Raw genomic sequence first — 18,703 nt, 5'->3', positions numbered from 1 at the left:
CGCGAGAGAGGTTCCCAGAACGAGAAGAAGGATTTCTAGGTTGACCAGTCAACGCGAAAAATTGCTCTTCGTGAACGTGAAGGTCTCCCGCGAAGGCGATGAAGAAAAATCATCTCAACAGTGTTTTAAACCGAGAAATTTAGTATTTTGGGCATATCTTGAGTTCTACAGCTCCGTTTGAGGTGATATTCGTGGCGTTGTTCTCGACTCAACAAGGAGGTAAATATATTACCTTTATTTTGATGTTTCTATATGAGTATTTTAGTTTGTTATTATTTTTATCCGTATTTGAATTGTAGAAATTGGGATTTTGAGCCCCAAAGTTGAGAAATGGTAAATCCTTGATTCGTGGGTCGATTCATGAACGAAATTGGATAATTTTTTGGATATAGACCATATGAGTTATGGGTAATATTTATTTTTAATAATTTTCGGAATTCAGGTACGTGGGCCCCAGGGTTGACTTTGTTGACTTTTCGAGTGAAGTTAAAAATTGTTATGAATTGATTAATTATGAGTATTAGAGTGTATTTTTATTTGTTTGCACATTGTTTGACTAGTTTCATATCGATGGGCTTTGATTTGAGGTGTTAGAGAGGCGCGGGAGCCGGTTATGGAACTTCGGAGCGAGGTAAGTCTCTTGTATAACCTTGTGAGGGGGAAACTACCCCTTAAGAGATGTAATTATTATGTGCTACTAGTTGTGGGTGCTACACGCGCACGAGGTGACGAGAGTCCGTACGTAACTAAAGCATGTTTATGTCCGGATAGACTTAGGACTTTATCATGTAATATTTTAATTGTTTGGACTCATTTTTCTAGCTTAATTAATTGAAATAATAATTGAAATTGATTTAGAAACATATAAATATATTAGGCCGAGCTTTATCACCTTGAGTTGTTGCCAAGATATTTGATAAACGTAAAGGGGTATATTTATTATTATGCACCTATATTTGTGTTGTAAATATGTGACTCGTAGTTCGATAAGTTTTTTCCTTTCTTGTGGAGCGGGCCGAACGCCTCGGCAGTATAATAGATGCATCTATGGTTCGTGTCGCTTGACCCTCAGCAGTGTACACATTATTCTGGATCGAGCCGTACGACTTTGGCATAATCGTGTATTATCTCGCTAGTCGTCCGAATATTTGCGAGATTATTCTTCCATCGATGCCTGACATTTTATATGGTATTCCTTATCCGTTTGATACTGGCACTTGATAAATTTGAGTTGTTGAGATAGAATACGAGACTTAAAAAAATTGATCTTTAAAAGGAATTTATGAAAGATTATGTAACTTACAGTTTTACCCCATTATTGTTGTTGTGCTTCATATCTGCTTATGATTTATCATATTGCTTTATTGGACCTCTAGTAAGTGTCGATGTCAACCCCTCATCACTACTTTTTCGGGGTTAGGCTAGATACTTACTGGGTACGCGTTGATTTACGTACTCATGCTACACTTCTGCACTAAATGTGCAGGATCTGACAGGTTGGTGTTCATCTTGGCGCGTAGGTGCAACTGTTGAGGAGACTTTATGGTGAGCTGCATTCCAGGCTACGTATCGCAGCCCACATAGTCTCCATCGTACCATTTACTCTATCCTGTCATATTTACATTCCAGACATATGTTGTATTATTATTGTACTCCTTAGTAAATGCTCATGCACTTGTGACACCGGATTTTGGACCTATAACAACATCAGGTGATGACTCACGATCCTGTTGACCTGCTAAGGCATAGATACGGTTCTGAGGACCGCTCGAGCTAGATGCTCCACTTCTGCCTCTACCACGACTAGCCGGTGCCTGTGAACCTTGACCGGGGGGAGTACTGATGATGACGAACTGGATACAGATCTCGCTGGCTGAACTATACCTACACCACCTCTCGTCGGACAATCTCTCATAACGTGGCCTGGATAACCACAAGTATAACAAACACCCAACCTTACAAGGCACTGCTCGGCATGATGCTTACCACACTGACCACATCATGGCAAGGGTGGACTCATCTGACTTGACTCACCCCTATACTGAGAACTAGAGGCCCTGGAACTCTGACTGGGCCCTGAATAGGTGGAACGATCAAATCTCCTACTGGCAAACTGAGGGTATGTTCTAGAAGTTATTTGTGATTTTGTGACACTTGTGATTTTGGGTCGTGACAATACTGGTAAACAAATATCCTAAGAGTGCTTTGATGGGTAATATATCCATCAAAGAATGTATGCATCCCCTCACTTCTTTGCGTAGATAGCATACCAGCCCAAAAATACACATCAAGGTACACAGGAACCCATTTTTTCTTCTCTGAGTAAAGTTTGTTGAACCAATTCCTTGTACGAAAATTATACTTTGCAATATATTCTGTCCATTTTCTCTCAAAAACTTCAACAGTAATGCTATCAAAGACCACGGATTTAAATTCTCCACGTGCAATTTTAGAAGGACGAACACCACTTAAGTAAAAAGGCAACTTTGAAAATATATGCCAAATACAAAACATATGTATTGTATGTGGCTCACTTCAGCAGTGGATGGCTTATTGCTTAGACACTGGTCAGTTATGATAGCATCTGGATGAACATTTATCATGGCCTCAAGCCAAGTTTTAAAAATCAATTTGTAACTATCGATATCTTCATGAGACATGAGAGCACATCCCAGTAAGATGGACTGTCTATGGTGATTGATGCCAAAAAATGTAGCACATGGCATATTATATCGATTCACAAGGTACGTCGTATCAAAGCATATCACATCATGGAATTGCTCATACGCCGCCTTACAATATGAATGCACCTATACCACATTTCGCAGACTACCAATATTATCAACGCGTATTGAATAGAAAAACTCTTTATCCTTTACCTGCATTTCATGAAAACAGTTGAGCAATGACTGTGCGTCCCCTTCTTGCATTCCAAAACTCCAACTCTTTAATATAAAATTTCTACAATCTTTTAGAGTGCAACCCAAATTTTGCGGTCCACCACGTTGAACCTCAGCAAGTCTAATATTCTTGGAGGGTCTAATGCCAGATCGATCGTGAGCTGCAAGATCCCTCTTCAAAGAATCATAAACGGACCTATGTCCAGCCATCAGGCGCAATATGGAAGGGAGCAAATCATGATTGTGATCGTGAACGACCTTATAGACGCGCCAACAACCAGAATCATCCAAAATAGCAGTGAGCCTAGCTTTACAATTGTTACTCTTGGTGGTAAACTTAGTTTTGCGAATCCTAGCCCTATCACACCAATAAGTTATATACCTGGCAGTGTCCCTTCTTGTTAGAACTTCTTTTGACGACAGAGAATCCTTTCAATCGTGCATGTTCTTTGTAGAATGCAAACAAAGAATCTATATCTCTATATCTCATTCCGGAGATTGGACCAACAACCACATCCTCTTCAGTGAAATCATTCTCCATTTCCTGATCAACATCATATAGCTCTAAATTATTTCCTAAAAACGGCTCCTCATCATTGTCATCTTCTCCATAATATTCTCCATCGGGTTCTTCATCATCATCATCTAAGTGCACAGCATTGTTGAAACTGCCGTGAGAATCAACATCGACCCATTCATATTCATTCAACAAACTGTCGTCCGATGTTATCCCTAAAGATCTGTACAACTCGCCCCTAACTCGATCAAACCTATCATATTGGTTCATATTCATGGTTGTTGTATTTGTGTTATGTTCATTTGGATTCATGTTTTCTTGCATCGCTAAATTTTCTAGGTTTGAATTCATTTTTAGATTAAGGAAGAAAAAGATAAGGATTCTAACTGTTAATGTGATCGTATACCGTATTTTTTTTAAATACAATAATTTGCGATACACATAAAATACAATGAAAGTAAAGACCTTTCAGCTTCCTCCGTATGTGAACATGGATGATTTCACGCTGCTCAATGCTTGGGAATAGGAAGAAGCTCTCCATATTTAATAGTATTCTGTTTTGGAGGGAAAATTATAGGGCCAAATAGGAACGAGGTCGTTGATGTAATTTCACTAGTGTGGCCAAAGTCGGACCATAAAAGTTCTAGATTCGCCTCGGCATGTGATCTATTGGTCACGAAATTCGAGCCATAGAAGAAGTCATCAATGCTTAGATTATGGTGGATTATCTGCATTACATTATTTGGGATGCAACACTATCGTGAGCCCTGCGTAAATGCGGAATGCTTTATGCTCAGGGCTACAAGTTCCAAAGAGAAAACATTTCTTATATAAAAGATAGGAAAAATTAATGGAAACTAAAATATAAAAGAGTAGCTGGCCATGCGTTTTCATAGAAAACTTGTGTGTTTAAAAGTAGCAAAAGCAACAATTAGGTATTGGCAAAGTTGGTGAAACCTTTGACCGATATGCTTCTCGAGGTATATTTTAACACTTCCAATTGCTTCTAGATGAAACAATGATGTTTATATTTAATAAATCAGTTTCCCTAGACGTCTTAATGTCTCAGTTTTCAATAGGATTAAAATAGGGTTGACAAATATGGACTTTGTAATATGTTGTAACTGATATGTGACAAATTTCCTAGTTACCAGATATTACGAAACATCAATCAAATGCTGCTCGTAGTTGTATGTTTTAGTATATAACTTTTAAACATGAGACAGTCACCTAAATTAATTAGATAATGTATTTTGTTTGATTTTTCTTTTTTTTTTTTTTGGGGGGGGGGGGGGGGGGGGTAAGATTAAAAGAGCAGAGAGTAGGATGAAATTTGAATCTCACACCACTATAATGTAAAATAAATATTCTATAAGTGAGTTTTCACTTAATTCTCACTAGAATATATTTGATTTTGCCATGATCAAACCAGAAGTATTTTCTTTATCTTATTTTTTTTTTAATTTTATTTTTTATTGGAGAGTGGAGAGGTAGGCGGCTCGTGTCCGAGGAAATGAAGGAAAGAGCTTCTGAAAATTAAACTTAACACGTGTCTGGGATGAAAGGCAGCAATCTAAACAGTTGGTCAATTCTCGAAGTGTTTTTTACTTCGTTGTTTCTATTTTTCCTTCAATTTTATGTGACCTTGTATTTGGTTTCTCGCTTGGTGATCAACACTCACTTTCTGGTATCTATAAATTTGATTTCGTATAGCATAAGACTTATTTAAAAAATATTTATTTTTATTATTATTATTCGCAGGACTCAAATTCGAAAATTTTAAATTAAGAAAGTAGAAAATTCATTTGTTTCACCACTAACTCTTAGTGGTGTAGAACTTGTTTTAATATTTATTGTTTTCACACATTTTTTATGTTCTTTTTGTCGTTTTCTTATTATTGTCAATTAGCTTGAAAACGTCATAAGAAGTCTGTCCAGCGGGAACTAATTCATGTTTAGAGACTGATATTTGGCGTTGGCTATCACCAAATTGTTGATATTATACAAGTTGATATGCATTGATTATAGTAAAACTTAACATCACTAAGTGATATTTACATAGCTCAATCTAAATTTAATTAATTATGAGGAAAAAATCAAAACAATACATTATCTTTAACTTTAGAATCAAAGTCATACATATTTTTTTACATGGAGCACTAATAGTACATTTACTTTAACAAAGTGATGCACTTTTAGTCATAACACTGAAAAAAAAACCCAAAAACACACATTATCTTTTATTTTAGACTCAAAGTCATACATATTCTTTCACATGGAGCACTAATAGTCTATTTAGTTTAACAAAGTGGTGCATTTTTAGTCATAATACTAAACACATTTTATTTTTTAACAGAAATCTAAGATCTGACAAAATATTTGTTCCCTTTATTTTCTTGTTTACCGAAAAAAATAAAGATGACAGATTTATCTAGATAGAAAATAGTAAATATACATAGAATTTATTTACTATTTATCTAGATAAAAATCATTGCAAATAAAAATTAACGGTGTTTAACATTTCTTAGTAAAATGTATATTTTACGTATAGTAAATAGATAAATAGTAAATAAATTCTATGTATATTTACTATTTACTATCTGGATAAATCTGTCATCTTTATTTCTTTCGGTAAACAAGAAAATAAAGAGAACAGATATTTTGTCAGATCTTAGATTTTTGTTAAAAATTAAAATATGTTTAGTGATATGACTAAAAGTGCATCACTTTGTTAAAGTAAATGGACTATTAGTGCTCCATGTGGAAGAATATGTATGACTTTGAGTCTAAAGCCAAAGATAATATATGTTTTTGGATTTTTTCAGTGTTATGACTAAAAGTGCACCACTTTGTTAAAGTAAATGTACTATTAGTGATCCATGTGAAAGAATATGTATGACTTTGAATATAAAGTCAAAGATCATGTATGGTTTTGCGCTTTTCCTCAATTAATTATTGCGCTGGTTGGGTCGATGCAACAAAAAACAAATGAAATTGTAGAGAAAATATTTCAATTGGACCAAGAATCACCTGATTTTTGGAAAGGAAAAAAAGATTTTATTCAAGACAATATTCGAACAATAATTCAAAGGGAATACTCCTCCCAAACGCTGACTAAATGGACAAAATGTATATTTATATGATTATAAGTAACGTAAGAATTGAAACTTTGAAACGTAACTAAAATACATGATATTATCTCCGTTCCAGTTTATCTAAATCTATTTCTTTTTTGGTCCGTTCAAAAAAGAATGACCTCTTTCTAAATTTAGAACAAGTTTGCTTAAATTTATAATTTTACCCTTAATGAGAAGCTTTTATAATCACACAAATACTATGAACCCAGGGGCGGCCCAACCCTAAAGCAAGTAAAACACTTGCTTTAGTCCCCAAAAATTTAAGGGGCCCCAAAATTACTAGTATTCTCTATATATAGTAGTATATTATTTATATAATTATCTTTTATTATTGATAAATTTATTTCTTTATTGTCATATTAATTTTTAATAACTCGATTTCTTCCTCTAATTAATATAACTAAAATAGTTTTCTGTCAATTTTATTTTACTTTTTTACTTAATTATATTTCTCTATTCATTAGTTGGTCACGTAACTATATCTAATAATCTAACTTATTATTTATTTTTCTTACATAAATTATACTCTCTCCGTCCCAATTTATATGAAAGTATTTGACTGGACATGGATTTTATGAAATAAAGGAAGGCTTTTGAAACTTGTAATCTTAAATAAATCATAAAAGTTTTTGGGCTAGAAATCATCTCATTAATGGTAAAAAGAAAAACATAAAGTTGAATTGTTACCAAATATAGAAAGGGACTTACTAAAAAAAAGGAGTCACTTATGTTTTCTGGGTTCTCTCATTTCAGTTGTGATGCAATCAACGTTAAATTCATTTAATTTTCTGTATTTTATAAAACTAAGTTCTCATTTTTTTTAATTCTACATCCTCACTTGTCTATTTTTTTTAAAAACGATGTTCATTATATATATATATATATATATATATATATATATATATATATATAAGGCATCTTATTAAGATTTTGTTTTAGGCCTTCGATGAGGTTGGGTCGTCCTTGCTGAGCCCCTTTTTAAATTATTTAGGATTATAAATTTTAAAAATCTTTATTTTTCTTAAATTCTGCGCTTAGTAAAACAAATTATTAATGAAACGGATGAATAATGTAATTTGAGTTGGACTTTTGGTGATTGTGATTCCATGTCACACATCACATATACTTATTACGTAATCCAAAAAGATTTGTTTGGATTACAGCTTTGAGACACCAATATTGATGTAACAGAGTTCCTTTGGGATTCATTTTCTTGGGCTACTCAAACTTTTGGAATCATCATATTGACTTCTCTTTATCCCACACGACGCTGTGTTTTGGGTAGGACAAAAACTATTTTTCAGCAAATAAATTATTTTGTAGTAGTATTAGTTATCAAAAAATATTTTCACTGAAAAAAGAAAAACTGTTATGAAAATAATTATATTGTGGATGTTTATTTATTACTCCGCTATAGATAATCTTCCTGAAAAAGATTATTCATTTAGTACGATGTTGAAGTTTATCTACAAGCAGCTGATGCAGGCAGGTTGCAAGCAGCTCAATGAAATGATTTGCAGCAGCTTCTTATTAAGCAGGGAGGTTGCAAACAGCTCATGCAGACAGCTTACAAGCAGCTAAAGAAAAGTCTTGCAGCTGATTCCTGAAAAATCTCGCAACTGCTTCATTTCTTCTATAAATAGAGGAGTTTTCAGTTCATTATGTACATAAGTTTGAAATTTGAATAATATATCAATCTCTCTCTATACTTGTCTTCGGTTTATTTACTTTACAGTTTTTATTTTATAACACGTTATCAGCACGAGACTCTGCCATCTCGAGCAAATACTTTGAAAGTATCACAGGTACGAACTTTCTTTTTCTAAATAATGTCAAATCTTTCTAAACTTGAATTTGTAGCCCTGGATATATCGGGCAAAAGCTACATGTCTTGGGTGCTTGATGACGAAATTCATCTTGATGCGATGGGTCTGACAGACAATATCAAGGACAAAAATCAGGCATCAAACCAAGACCGTGTCAAAGCAATGATATTCCTACGCCATCACCTTGATGAGAGCATGAAAATGGAATATCTTACTGTTAAAGATCCAGTCATACTGTGGGATAATTTGAAAGATGGATATGACCACTTGAAGATAGTCGTTCTTCCACAGGCACGATATGATTGGACTCATTTAAGGTTACAAGATTTTAAATCTATCAGTGAGTATAATTCTGTTATGTTCAGAATTATTTCCCAATTAAAATTATGTGGTGATAATATTACTGATCATGATATGTTGGAGAAAACTTTCACCACTTTTCATACCTCGAACATGCTCTTGCAGTAACAATATCGAGAGATGGGATTCAAAAAGTATTCTGAACTTATCTCACATCTTCTTGTAGCCGAGCAACATAATGGGCTATTAATGAAAAATCATGAAAGCTGACTTACTGGTTCTTGTCCATTCCCTGAGGTGAATGAGACGAACTTCCACCAAGCTAAGCGTGGAAGAGGACGTGGCCCCAGTCGTGATCATGGCCGTGGTCGGGGAAGAAACACTAATCACGGTAATAATAATGCACCAAAGAACCATCCCCACCACCAGCAGTGGAAAAGGAAGGAACAAAAGTATGAAGCGGTACAAGCAGCAAACGCAGAAAATGCATGCTATAGATGTGGAGGAAAAGGGCACTGGTCACGTACATGTCGTACGCCAAAGCACCTGGTCGAGCTGTATCAAGCCTCCCTGAAGAAGACTGAGAAAAATGCTGAAGCAAATTTTATTTCTGAAGATAATATAGACTTCACGCATTTAGATGTAACTGATTACTTTGCACTCCCGAAAGGAGAAACAAGTCATGTGATCGGTGATGAATCTGTAGAGATATAAATATTTTAATTTTTGTTATTTGTAGTAGATAGTATGGTTATATAATAGTTGTACATAAATAAAATTTATGCTTTGATAATAATGTTTACTATCATATTTATTTTGTTTATGTCATTTTGAAGAATATGGATAATTCTTAAATTATGTTTGGATCAAAGACCAATCATGAAGATATTTGTGTAATTGATAGTGGAACAATTCATGTCATATTCAAAGATCAGAAATACTTTTCTTATTTGCATACGGAAAAAGTAAATATTTCTACAATTTCTAGTAATATAAGTTTGATTGAAGGCTCCGGAAGAGCTACTGTATTTCTGCCTAAGGGAACAAAACTTATTATAAACAATGCATTATTCTCCTCCAAGTCCCGAAGAAACTTGTTGAGTTTTATGGATATCCTCCGAAATAGGTATCATGTTGAGACGATAGATAAAATGAATATGGAATATCTTTGTATTACAAAGAATGTTTCTGGCCAGAAGTGCATTGTAGAAAAGTTGCCAACTTTATCTTCTCGCTTATACTATTCAAAGATTAGTAAAGTTGAAGCACACTCTATCGTAAACCGAAAGTTTACTTATTCAAATACTTTTGTACTTTGGCATGGCCGTTTGTGTCATCCTGGATTAATAATGATGAGACGAATTACTGAAAATTCGAGTAGGCATCCATTAAAGAAGTTGAAGATATTTACAAATGAAGAATTTTCTTGTGATGTTTGTTATCAAGGCAAAACGATCACTAGACCATCACCAATGAAGGTTGGCATTGAGTCTCCTGCCTTTTTAGAGCGTATACATGGGGATATATGTGGACTTATTTATTCACCAAGTGGGTTGTTCAGATATTTTATGGTCCTAATATATACATCTTCAAGATGGTCTCATGTGTGCCTACTATCATCTCGCAGCCGGGCGTTTGCAAAGTTATTAGCCCAAATAATTCAATTAAGGGCATAATTCCCAGATTATCCTATAAAGGCTATTCGCCTTGATAATGTTGGAGAATTCTCATCTCAAGCTTTTGATGATTACTGTCTATTAGTTGGGATAAAAGTTGAACATCTTGTAGCTTATGTTCATACTCAAAATGGCCTTGAAGAATCATTTATTAAACACCTGCAGTTGATAACAAAACCACTACTTATGAAAATAAAATTGCCCACTACTGTTTGGGGCCATGCTATCTTGCACGCAACATCACTTATTCGTCTCAGACCGACACATTATAATAAATATATTCCGTCACAATTAGTTTTTATTCATGAACCAAATATTGCCCATCTATAAATTTTTGGATGTGTTGTATATGTGCCAGTAGCACCACCACAGCGCAGTAAGATGGGCCCGCAAAGAATGTTAGAAATATATGTTGGGTTTGAATCATCCTCTATTATTCGCTATCTTAAACCATTGACGGAAGATTTATTTACTGCTCGATTTGCAGATTGTCGATTTAATAAAACAAATTTCCCACAATTAGGGGGAGAGAAAAAGGAAATCAAAAAGAGAAATTGTGTGAAAAGTTTTATCATTATCTCACTTTGATCCACGTACCCCTATATGTAATCAGGAGGTCCAAAAGATCATCCATTTATAGAATATAGCAAATCAAATGCCAGACGCATTTACTGATTTGAAAAAGATAATTAAGTCACATATCCCCGCAGAGAATGTTCCTATCCGAATTAATGTCCCGGCAGGATCATCTACTAGCATGAGAGCTAGTGAACCTAAAAAATGCCTGAAGCGTGGTAAGCCTTTGGGTTCTAAGGATCGAAATCCTAGAAAAAGAAAATCGACAAATGATCGAAATGATATTATGAAGGGATCTCCTGAAGAGACCCAATATCTGATTAGTTCTGAGATTCCTAAAGAAATCAATGAACCCGAGACTCAAGTGAGTGAGGAACTTTTAATAAGTTCTACTGGTGATGGGATTAATTTAAATCGATCCGAAATAGTGGTGGATAATATTTTTGCATATAATGTTGCACTTAACATTATGCAAGATAGTGAGAATCTTGAACCTCGATCTGTCGAATAATATCGACAAAGATATGATTGGCAAAAATGGCAAGAGTCAATTCAATAGGAATTGAAGTCACTTGCTAAAAGAGAGGTCTTTGGACCAGTAGTCCAAACATCTGCTGGTATAAAGCCAGTTGGTCATAAATAGATTTTTGTGCGAAAAGGGAATGATAAAAATGAAGTTGAAAGATACAAGGCTCGCCTTGTTGCACAAGGATTCTCACAACGACCTGGAGTCGATTATGAAGAAACATATTCACCTGTTATAGATGCCATAATATTTCGATATCTCATTAGTTTAGCCTTACGTGAAAGGCTTGAAATATATCTAATGGATGTGGTTACAGCTTATCTATACGGGTCACTTGATAATGAAATTTACATGAAAATCCCTGAAGGATTTAAAATGCCTGAAACATATTCAAAATCTCGGGAAATATACTCAATCAGATTACAAAGATTTTTGTACGGTTTAAAACAATCTGGGCGCATGTGGTATAATCGCCTAAGTGAATATTTGCTGAAAGAGGGTTACATAAATGATGTTATTTGTCCATATATTTTTATAAAGAAAATGGCTTCAGAATTTGTCATACTTGCTGTTTATGTTGATGACATAAATCTTGTTGGAACTCTAGAAGAGCTCAAAAAGGCAATTGAATATCTTAAGAAAGAATTTGAGATGAAAGATCTTGGAAAGACAAAACTTTGTCTTGGTCTGCAAATTGAACATTTAGCAGACGGGATCTTTATCTATCAATCTGCTTATACAGAAAGGGTCTTAAAATGCTTTTACATGGACAAAGCGCACTCATTGAGTACGCCAATGGTTGTTCGATCACTTGAAGTGAATAAAGATTTGTTCCGACCTCCAGAAGAGGATGAGGAACTCCTTGGTTCTGAAGTACCCTATCTTAGTGTAATTGGTGCACTAATATATCTTGCTAATGCTACAAGGCCTAACAAAGCATTTTTTGTTAATTTACTAGCAAGATATAGTTCTTCTCTTACACTGCGATATTGGAACGGGATTAAGCATATATTGCGATATTTAAAGGGAACTTTTGATATGGGTTTATTTTATGCTAACAAAGATAGTGCATATCTTGTTGGTTATGCAGATGTAGGTTATTTATTTGATCCCCATAAAGCTAGATCTCAAACCGGGTACGTGTTTACATATAGAGGTACTATCATATCATGGCGCTCCACAAAGCAATCTATTGTTGCTACTTTTTCAAATCATGCTGAAATAATAGCTATTCATGAAGCAAGTAGGGAATGCGTATGGTTGAGATCAATAATTTATTTTATTCGAGAAAAATGTGGTTTGGAATGTGAGAAAAGACCCACAATTTTATACGAAAACAATGTTGCATGCATAGCCCAATTGAAGGGAGGATTTATAAAAGGAGATAGAACGAAGTACATTTCACCAAAATTATTCTACACACACGATCTTCAAAAAAATGGTGACATTGATGTGCAACAAATCCGTTCAAGTGACAATCCGACAGATTTATTCACTAAATCTTTACCAACTTCAACTTTTGAGAAAATGGAATACAAGATTGGAATGCGAAGACTCAAATATTTGAAACAAGATTTTCATCGGGGGGAGTAAAATACGTGATGTACTCTTTTTTCCTTACTGATGTTTTTTCCCATAGGGTTTTCCTTATAAGGTTTTTAATGAGGCAGTTAGAAATGTGTATTACTAAATATGTGTACTCTTTTTCCTTCACTAGGATTTTTTTCACTGGATTTTTCCTAGTAAAGTTTTAACGAGGCACTTTTAATGAACATCCAAGGGGAGTGTTATGAAAATAATTATATTGTGGATATCTATTTATTACTCCGCTATAGATAATCTTCTAAAGAAGATCACCATTTAGTACTTTGTTGAAGTTTATCTACAAGCAGCTGATGCAGGCAGGTTGCAAGCAGCTCAATGAAATTATTTGCAGCAGCTTCTTATTAAACAGGCAGGTTGCAAGCAGTTCATGCAGACAGCTTACAAGCAGCTAAAGAAAAGCCTTGCAGTTGCTTCCTTTCTTTTATAAATAGAAGAGTTTTCAGTTCATTATGTACATGAAGTTTGAATAATATATCTCTCTCTATATATACTTGTCTTCGATTTATTTACTTTACAATTTTTATTTTATAACAAAAATGACTTTTGTCACTTATTGATAGAAATTTTTTTTTTCAATAATTATCTCAATTTTTAACTTCATATCATTAAGCCAATCAACATTTATAAGTCTTTATCAATCTCTCATATACTTTTTCAAAAAGTGCCCTGGCCGATGACATTCTGTCTTAATTTATTTCACCCGTGAAAAAAGAAAAGGAGATGATTCACTTTCTTTTATTATCAACACATATCACTTAAAAGCTGTGTTTATCCCTTGTTTGCAATTCAAACTGCAGTCTAATTAAATCTCAGCTTTAAAAATATTCAAGCAAAATCCTCAAGGTTCGACTCAAAAATAATTGATCGCTGGATTAACGTATGGGTCTAAAAGACGTGGCCACGGACAACTTATCTAAGAAATTCTGTCGAGATATACAGATTTATGTTCAATAAAATGAAGGAACTTTTATACTACTTCAGCAAGTTTTCAAGAAATGAGAACAGAAATTTGTATATCTCGACAGAATTTCTTATTTATACAGTACTTCTTTTCGGACGATATGTCCGACAGACAAGCAAATTATAGCGGGAGCAGATAGGCTCACAGTCGCAGGTACTTCGACCGATTAAGGCGGAGAAGATATAAACTCAGACCAAGTGCTGTAGGTGAATTTCAAACCTAAAATCTAGACAGCATCCTATTTTTGCCATCAGGAATCGTGCATTGGTAGTGAAGACTAACGGATGACTGACAATTTACTTATTACTCCTTCCTTCCGCTTAAATGTAGTTGTAGAACTTGCAGTGCAATAACATCTATTTGAAAGGTGTCCATCTTTATAAAATGCACTAATAAGGAAATAAAAGGAGATGGAGGGAGTACTATTTCGGTTCTATGCAGGGGAAAACGGAATTATCCATAAGAGACAAGACCCAGGATCATCAAATGTGCCCATAAAACTTGAGGAATATGCCACTGCCATTATCTTTGACAGTAGAATCTGTACAGCAATTGAACATAAGATTACAAAAGAAGAGTTGTACAGGTACAACACTTCGAACTCAGAAGCCATGACTAAAATGATGTGTTCAGAATTTAATTTTCCAGACATCAAATCTTTCTGTTCTTTGGCTGTGATTAGCTCCCTTCAGCATACATGCAGCCTGCGTTCATCAATTCATCTTCAAGGGTAGGATTTACTAACATAAGCTTCATATACATTGAGAATTTACATTTTATAAGTGAACACAGGCCAAGCCTCCAAGTGAAAAATAACGGCCATGTGTTTGTGCTGCTTCTGTAGGCAGGTATAGACAATGACCAATCAAGTTCGGTTACAAAAGTTTCATAGGTGTTCATAAATCATATCCTGCATCAAGAAAATCAGCAATTGCTCATTTTATGGATCTCAGCGACAAAATTAATGATAAAAAGAAAGGATGAACGTGGTTCGTTGTCAAATGAAAAATATAATGAAGAGCGGTAATGTGAATCAAGAGAAACTCCATCCTTTTCCTCATATACATCTTGGAAAAATGATGACCAAACAGTGGAAGGTAGAAAGAGGAAAAGAAGGGGGTGGGTAGAAGAGAAGGAAAACAAAGTGGACCTGATTGCATATTGGGCATGTTTGACTTCTTTCCATCCACTCAAGAATGCATGAAAGATGAAAATGGTGGTTACATTTTGCAACTATTCTTGGATTGTCAGCATCATATTCTGCAAAACAAGTGCAAAGGATAGACACCAAGACTATAAGCCAATCACAAACAGGTTGATTAAAAAAGCAAAAGGTACGGAGGAGGGCAAAAGTGAAGTCGCCTCTCCAAAAATGTCCATTGTATATACCTTCAAGACATGTGGGACAAACATCCTCTTCGTCAGCTGATTGAATAATAGGTGGATTTGATTTTACAAGGCCAATCCCTGTTTTCTTTAGGGAGGCAAGAAGAAATTCTGTTTCAGCTTTGCAATCAGATTGCTTAATATCTTTACAAGTACTCTCATAGCTATTGTGAAGTAATGGTTCTTCTGTGAACTCGGAACCCCTGGACTGTGGATGCCCCAAAACTACTTCAAACGGAATTGGTGCAGGAGGAGCACGGTAAGTGTCAGGTGTTGATCTGTCTAGGTTCAAATCATCCAGGAAGCCAGAGGTAAGTGCAGTAGCAGCGCTATCATCAGATGTCAAGGACTCATACTCTTCAGAAGCTGGTGGGAACTGCAGAAAGAAGACGGGAACTCTATGGTCAGAGCTTGAGAAGAAAAGAAGGCCATAGGAAAAAGGTTATATTAGGAAGAGCGATCAATGAACAAAAAAGGTGCGAGTCCATCTGCAGAGGACACGAGTAGTAAAACTGATGCGTATGACTTCAGAGAGCATACAGTATATACAAAATCAGTTGCTTTCTTTTTCCTTCAAGTTTGAGTTTCATCACGAATACAATCACTGCGTTCAGGTTTATAAGGAACCAAGAACTGAATCAAGTATTCAAGTTTCTCCTTATATAAAATCAGTAGAGGTCTTTCGATGTTGCTTAATAGAACAATGCATGAGCCGAACTTACTATTAGTACAATATTTTGAGGAACTGTTTTAGCAGGTAACACACTTACATTCAATAAGCCATCATTTTAAGAAATATCATAATATCAGCAAGCACAGACAAGTCCAAAAAGGACAATGTTATAGAAAGTGAATGCATCAATAGGACAAAATCTGGAAGAACTTATGCTAGTTGGATGTTTCCATATGTAGACTGATCGGAATCATTACTAACATAGTAAAAGATTGGTGTTCCATGAAGCTGGGGCGGCTTCCTTGAAGAGCAACAGCAACCTCCCATTCCTAGCAGTTATTTTAGTTGTCAATGTATATGTCGTATTTCCTGACACATTATCTTCTCCTTTCGTATGTATAGGCAAGGCACTGCTGAAACAAAAAAGGGAGAGTGGGTGGCCATTTAGAAAATATACAGAGTAATCACAAAAAAGAAATGCTCGGTTAACAAGGAGTAAGACAACAGAGATATGAAGACAAGGATCAAGAATACTGCACAAAAGAGCTTCTTGAAACAACAACATAAAACTACTTTCTGTTGGATCTCACGTAATACACGTCAGCTATAACAATTTAGGACCAAGCTAAGTACTTAGTTTATGCTCCTCCGCATAGTTTGAAGAAACATTTTTGCTTTTCTTCAATTTCTATACTGAAAGTCCCTAATTCTATGATAACAAAGACAAATCATAGGTGGTTAAACTCACTTCTTTGCACGAAAACATTGATGTTAATACAGGCTGAGACACTCTTTGTACCGACTCTCAACCAACATGTTTCCTAATTAAAACAACAAAGACAAATCATAGGTGGTTAAACTCACTTCTTTGCACGAAAACATTGATGTTAATACAGGCTGAGACGCTCTTTGTACCAACTGTCAACCAACATGTTTCCTAATTAAAACAAGTTACGGAATAACGCTTAAAAAAAACTAGTCATGGAATAACACCACAGGAGTCACAGAATACAAGGTCATGTACAGGCTTGGCAATCCACCATTAGAATACTGATCTCGTCATCTGATTGAGCCTGCCCATTTCGATATGGAAACTTTGTACTAAACATGTTCCAAAGATTGCATATGGACCGACTTATAGAAGCAAATTATCTAATATGTATAAATCAGGCTTATAGTAACCCAATTAATTTGGGAGATTAGTGATGGTCTTTCCTATGGACTTGAACTTTGCCTAAGAATCATTGATTATGCTATATATTTACAAACCACAAGACTTCAACAACATTTTCTGGTTACAACTACTTCACCAACAAGCACTAGCACTTGTTAATTCAAACAAACTAATCCTTTGAGGAAATGTTAACTCACGAAAGGTGAAATACTGAAATGATAGCACAAACTGAGAAAACAGAAGCTTTACACAAGAAACCTGATCAGTAGACCACAACCAAATAAAATTTCACAAATTCTAACTACACCATCTTCAGTTTCAGAAGCATGCACATATACAGGCAGTGGCACACCAGAAAGACCATTGAGGAAAATTACAAACTAAGAAAAGCAGAATCTATACTCAATTAATAAACCAACCGGACAACAACAAAAACTTCACCTCAATTCTAAGCTAGTTGGGGTAGGCTATATAAACCCTCATCCAAACAAATTTCAGAAAATTAACTAAAACCACCTTCAGTTTCAAAAGCACATACATAAAGAAGCAGTGGCACACCAGAAATACCTAGAGAGAAAAAATAGAATCACTTTGCTAAAAGACAATAGAATTAATAGGACAAACTCAGAAAAACAGAATCTTTACACACTAAACCTGACCCATAGACCAGACACAATAAGTTTCAGAAGGCTAAACTACACCCACTTTCAGTTTCAAAAGCACAAACATACACAGTCAACTGCACACCAAAAAGAAGACAAACTGAGGAAAAACAGAAGCTTTACCTCGCCAAATATCTTGCTTCTTCTTTCTTCTGAAAAAGGTTTCTGCTTGAAATTAGTAACTAGATAGGTGAAAAACAGAATCTTTACTGAAGAAACCTGATAAATAGACCACACCCAAATAAATTTCAGAAAATTTAAAAACATATGTATAATAAAGAGGCAGCGGCAATACCTAAAAACAGAACCTTTACCTTACTAAAGATTCTTCTTTTTTGTGTTTGGTGAAAGAACAAGCTTGAAATGGAAATTAATGGGATGAAGAAGAATCTAAGACAGTGAATGGTGAAGGGGCTGCTGCTTGACTTTTGAGAAGGACAAGGAAAAAAACTGAACAAAAGGAGTTCCATTCATTGTTTTGTCACCTTTTTCAAACTTTTTGGTAGAGATGTGAGTTAATGCGAATAGTACAAAGTTTAGGGGTCGGCATAGAAAAAAACAAAATGATTTGTATAGAAAATTCGCGATGTTTTTGGATTCGACAAGTACAATAAGCTATCGGGACACAAAAAGTACAATATATTATAAAATAAATACAATAAAGTAAAAGACAACTATAGAAAAACTGATATATTATTCAAATTTGAAACTTATGTACATAATGAACTGAAAATTTTTCTATTTATAGAAGAAAGGAAGCAGATGCGAGGCTTTTCTTTAGTTA

At 34.8% G+C, this 18,703-nt stretch overlaps 1 protein-coding gene across 6 annotated transcripts; it reads right to left on the bottom strand.

The window, feature by feature from the left end:
* Positions 1–14,503: 14,503 nt before the first annotated feature.
* On the bottom strand, positions 14,504–18,429 carry LOC104108438 (probable E3 ubiquitin-protein ligase RHB1A). Of its 6 annotated transcripts, none has more exons than XM_033659237.2 (7): positions 18,234–18,429; positions 18,043–18,138; positions 16,832–16,904; positions 16,345–16,496; positions 15,414–15,786; positions 15,175–15,284; positions 14,504–14,934 (listed from the first exon to the last, which is right to left on the bottom strand). In XM_033659237.2, the coding sequence occupies exons 4-7, from the start codon at positions 16,408–16,410 to the stop codon at positions 14,911–14,913; spliced, it is 573 nt and encodes a 190-aa protein (XP_033515128.1). In that variant the 5' UTR covers positions 16,411–16,496; positions 16,832–16,904; positions 18,043–18,138; positions 18,234–18,429; the 3' UTR covers positions 14,504–14,910. The 6 variants fall into 6 exon arrangements, with proteins under 6 accessions (XP_033515128.1, XP_033515129.1, XP_070038371.1 ...); XM_033659238.2 differs by having other exon boundaries at positions 16,345–16,493; XM_070182270.1 differs by lacking the exon at positions 16,832–16,904 and having other exon boundaries at positions 18,215–18,429.
* Between the last annotated feature and the right edge of the window lie 274 nt (positions 18,430–18,703).

The sequence above is a fragment of the Nicotiana tomentosiformis genome, chromosome 1 (assembly GCF_000390325.3).
Source record: "Nicotiana tomentosiformis chromosome 1, ASM39032v3, whole genome shotgun sequence".
Lineage (NCBI taxonomy): Eukaryota > Viridiplantae > Streptophyta > Magnoliopsida > Solanales > Solanaceae > Nicotiana > Nicotiana tomentosiformis.
The sequence above is the reverse complement of the archived record's forward strand: the minus strand, read 5'-3'. Positions and strand labels throughout refer to the sequence as shown.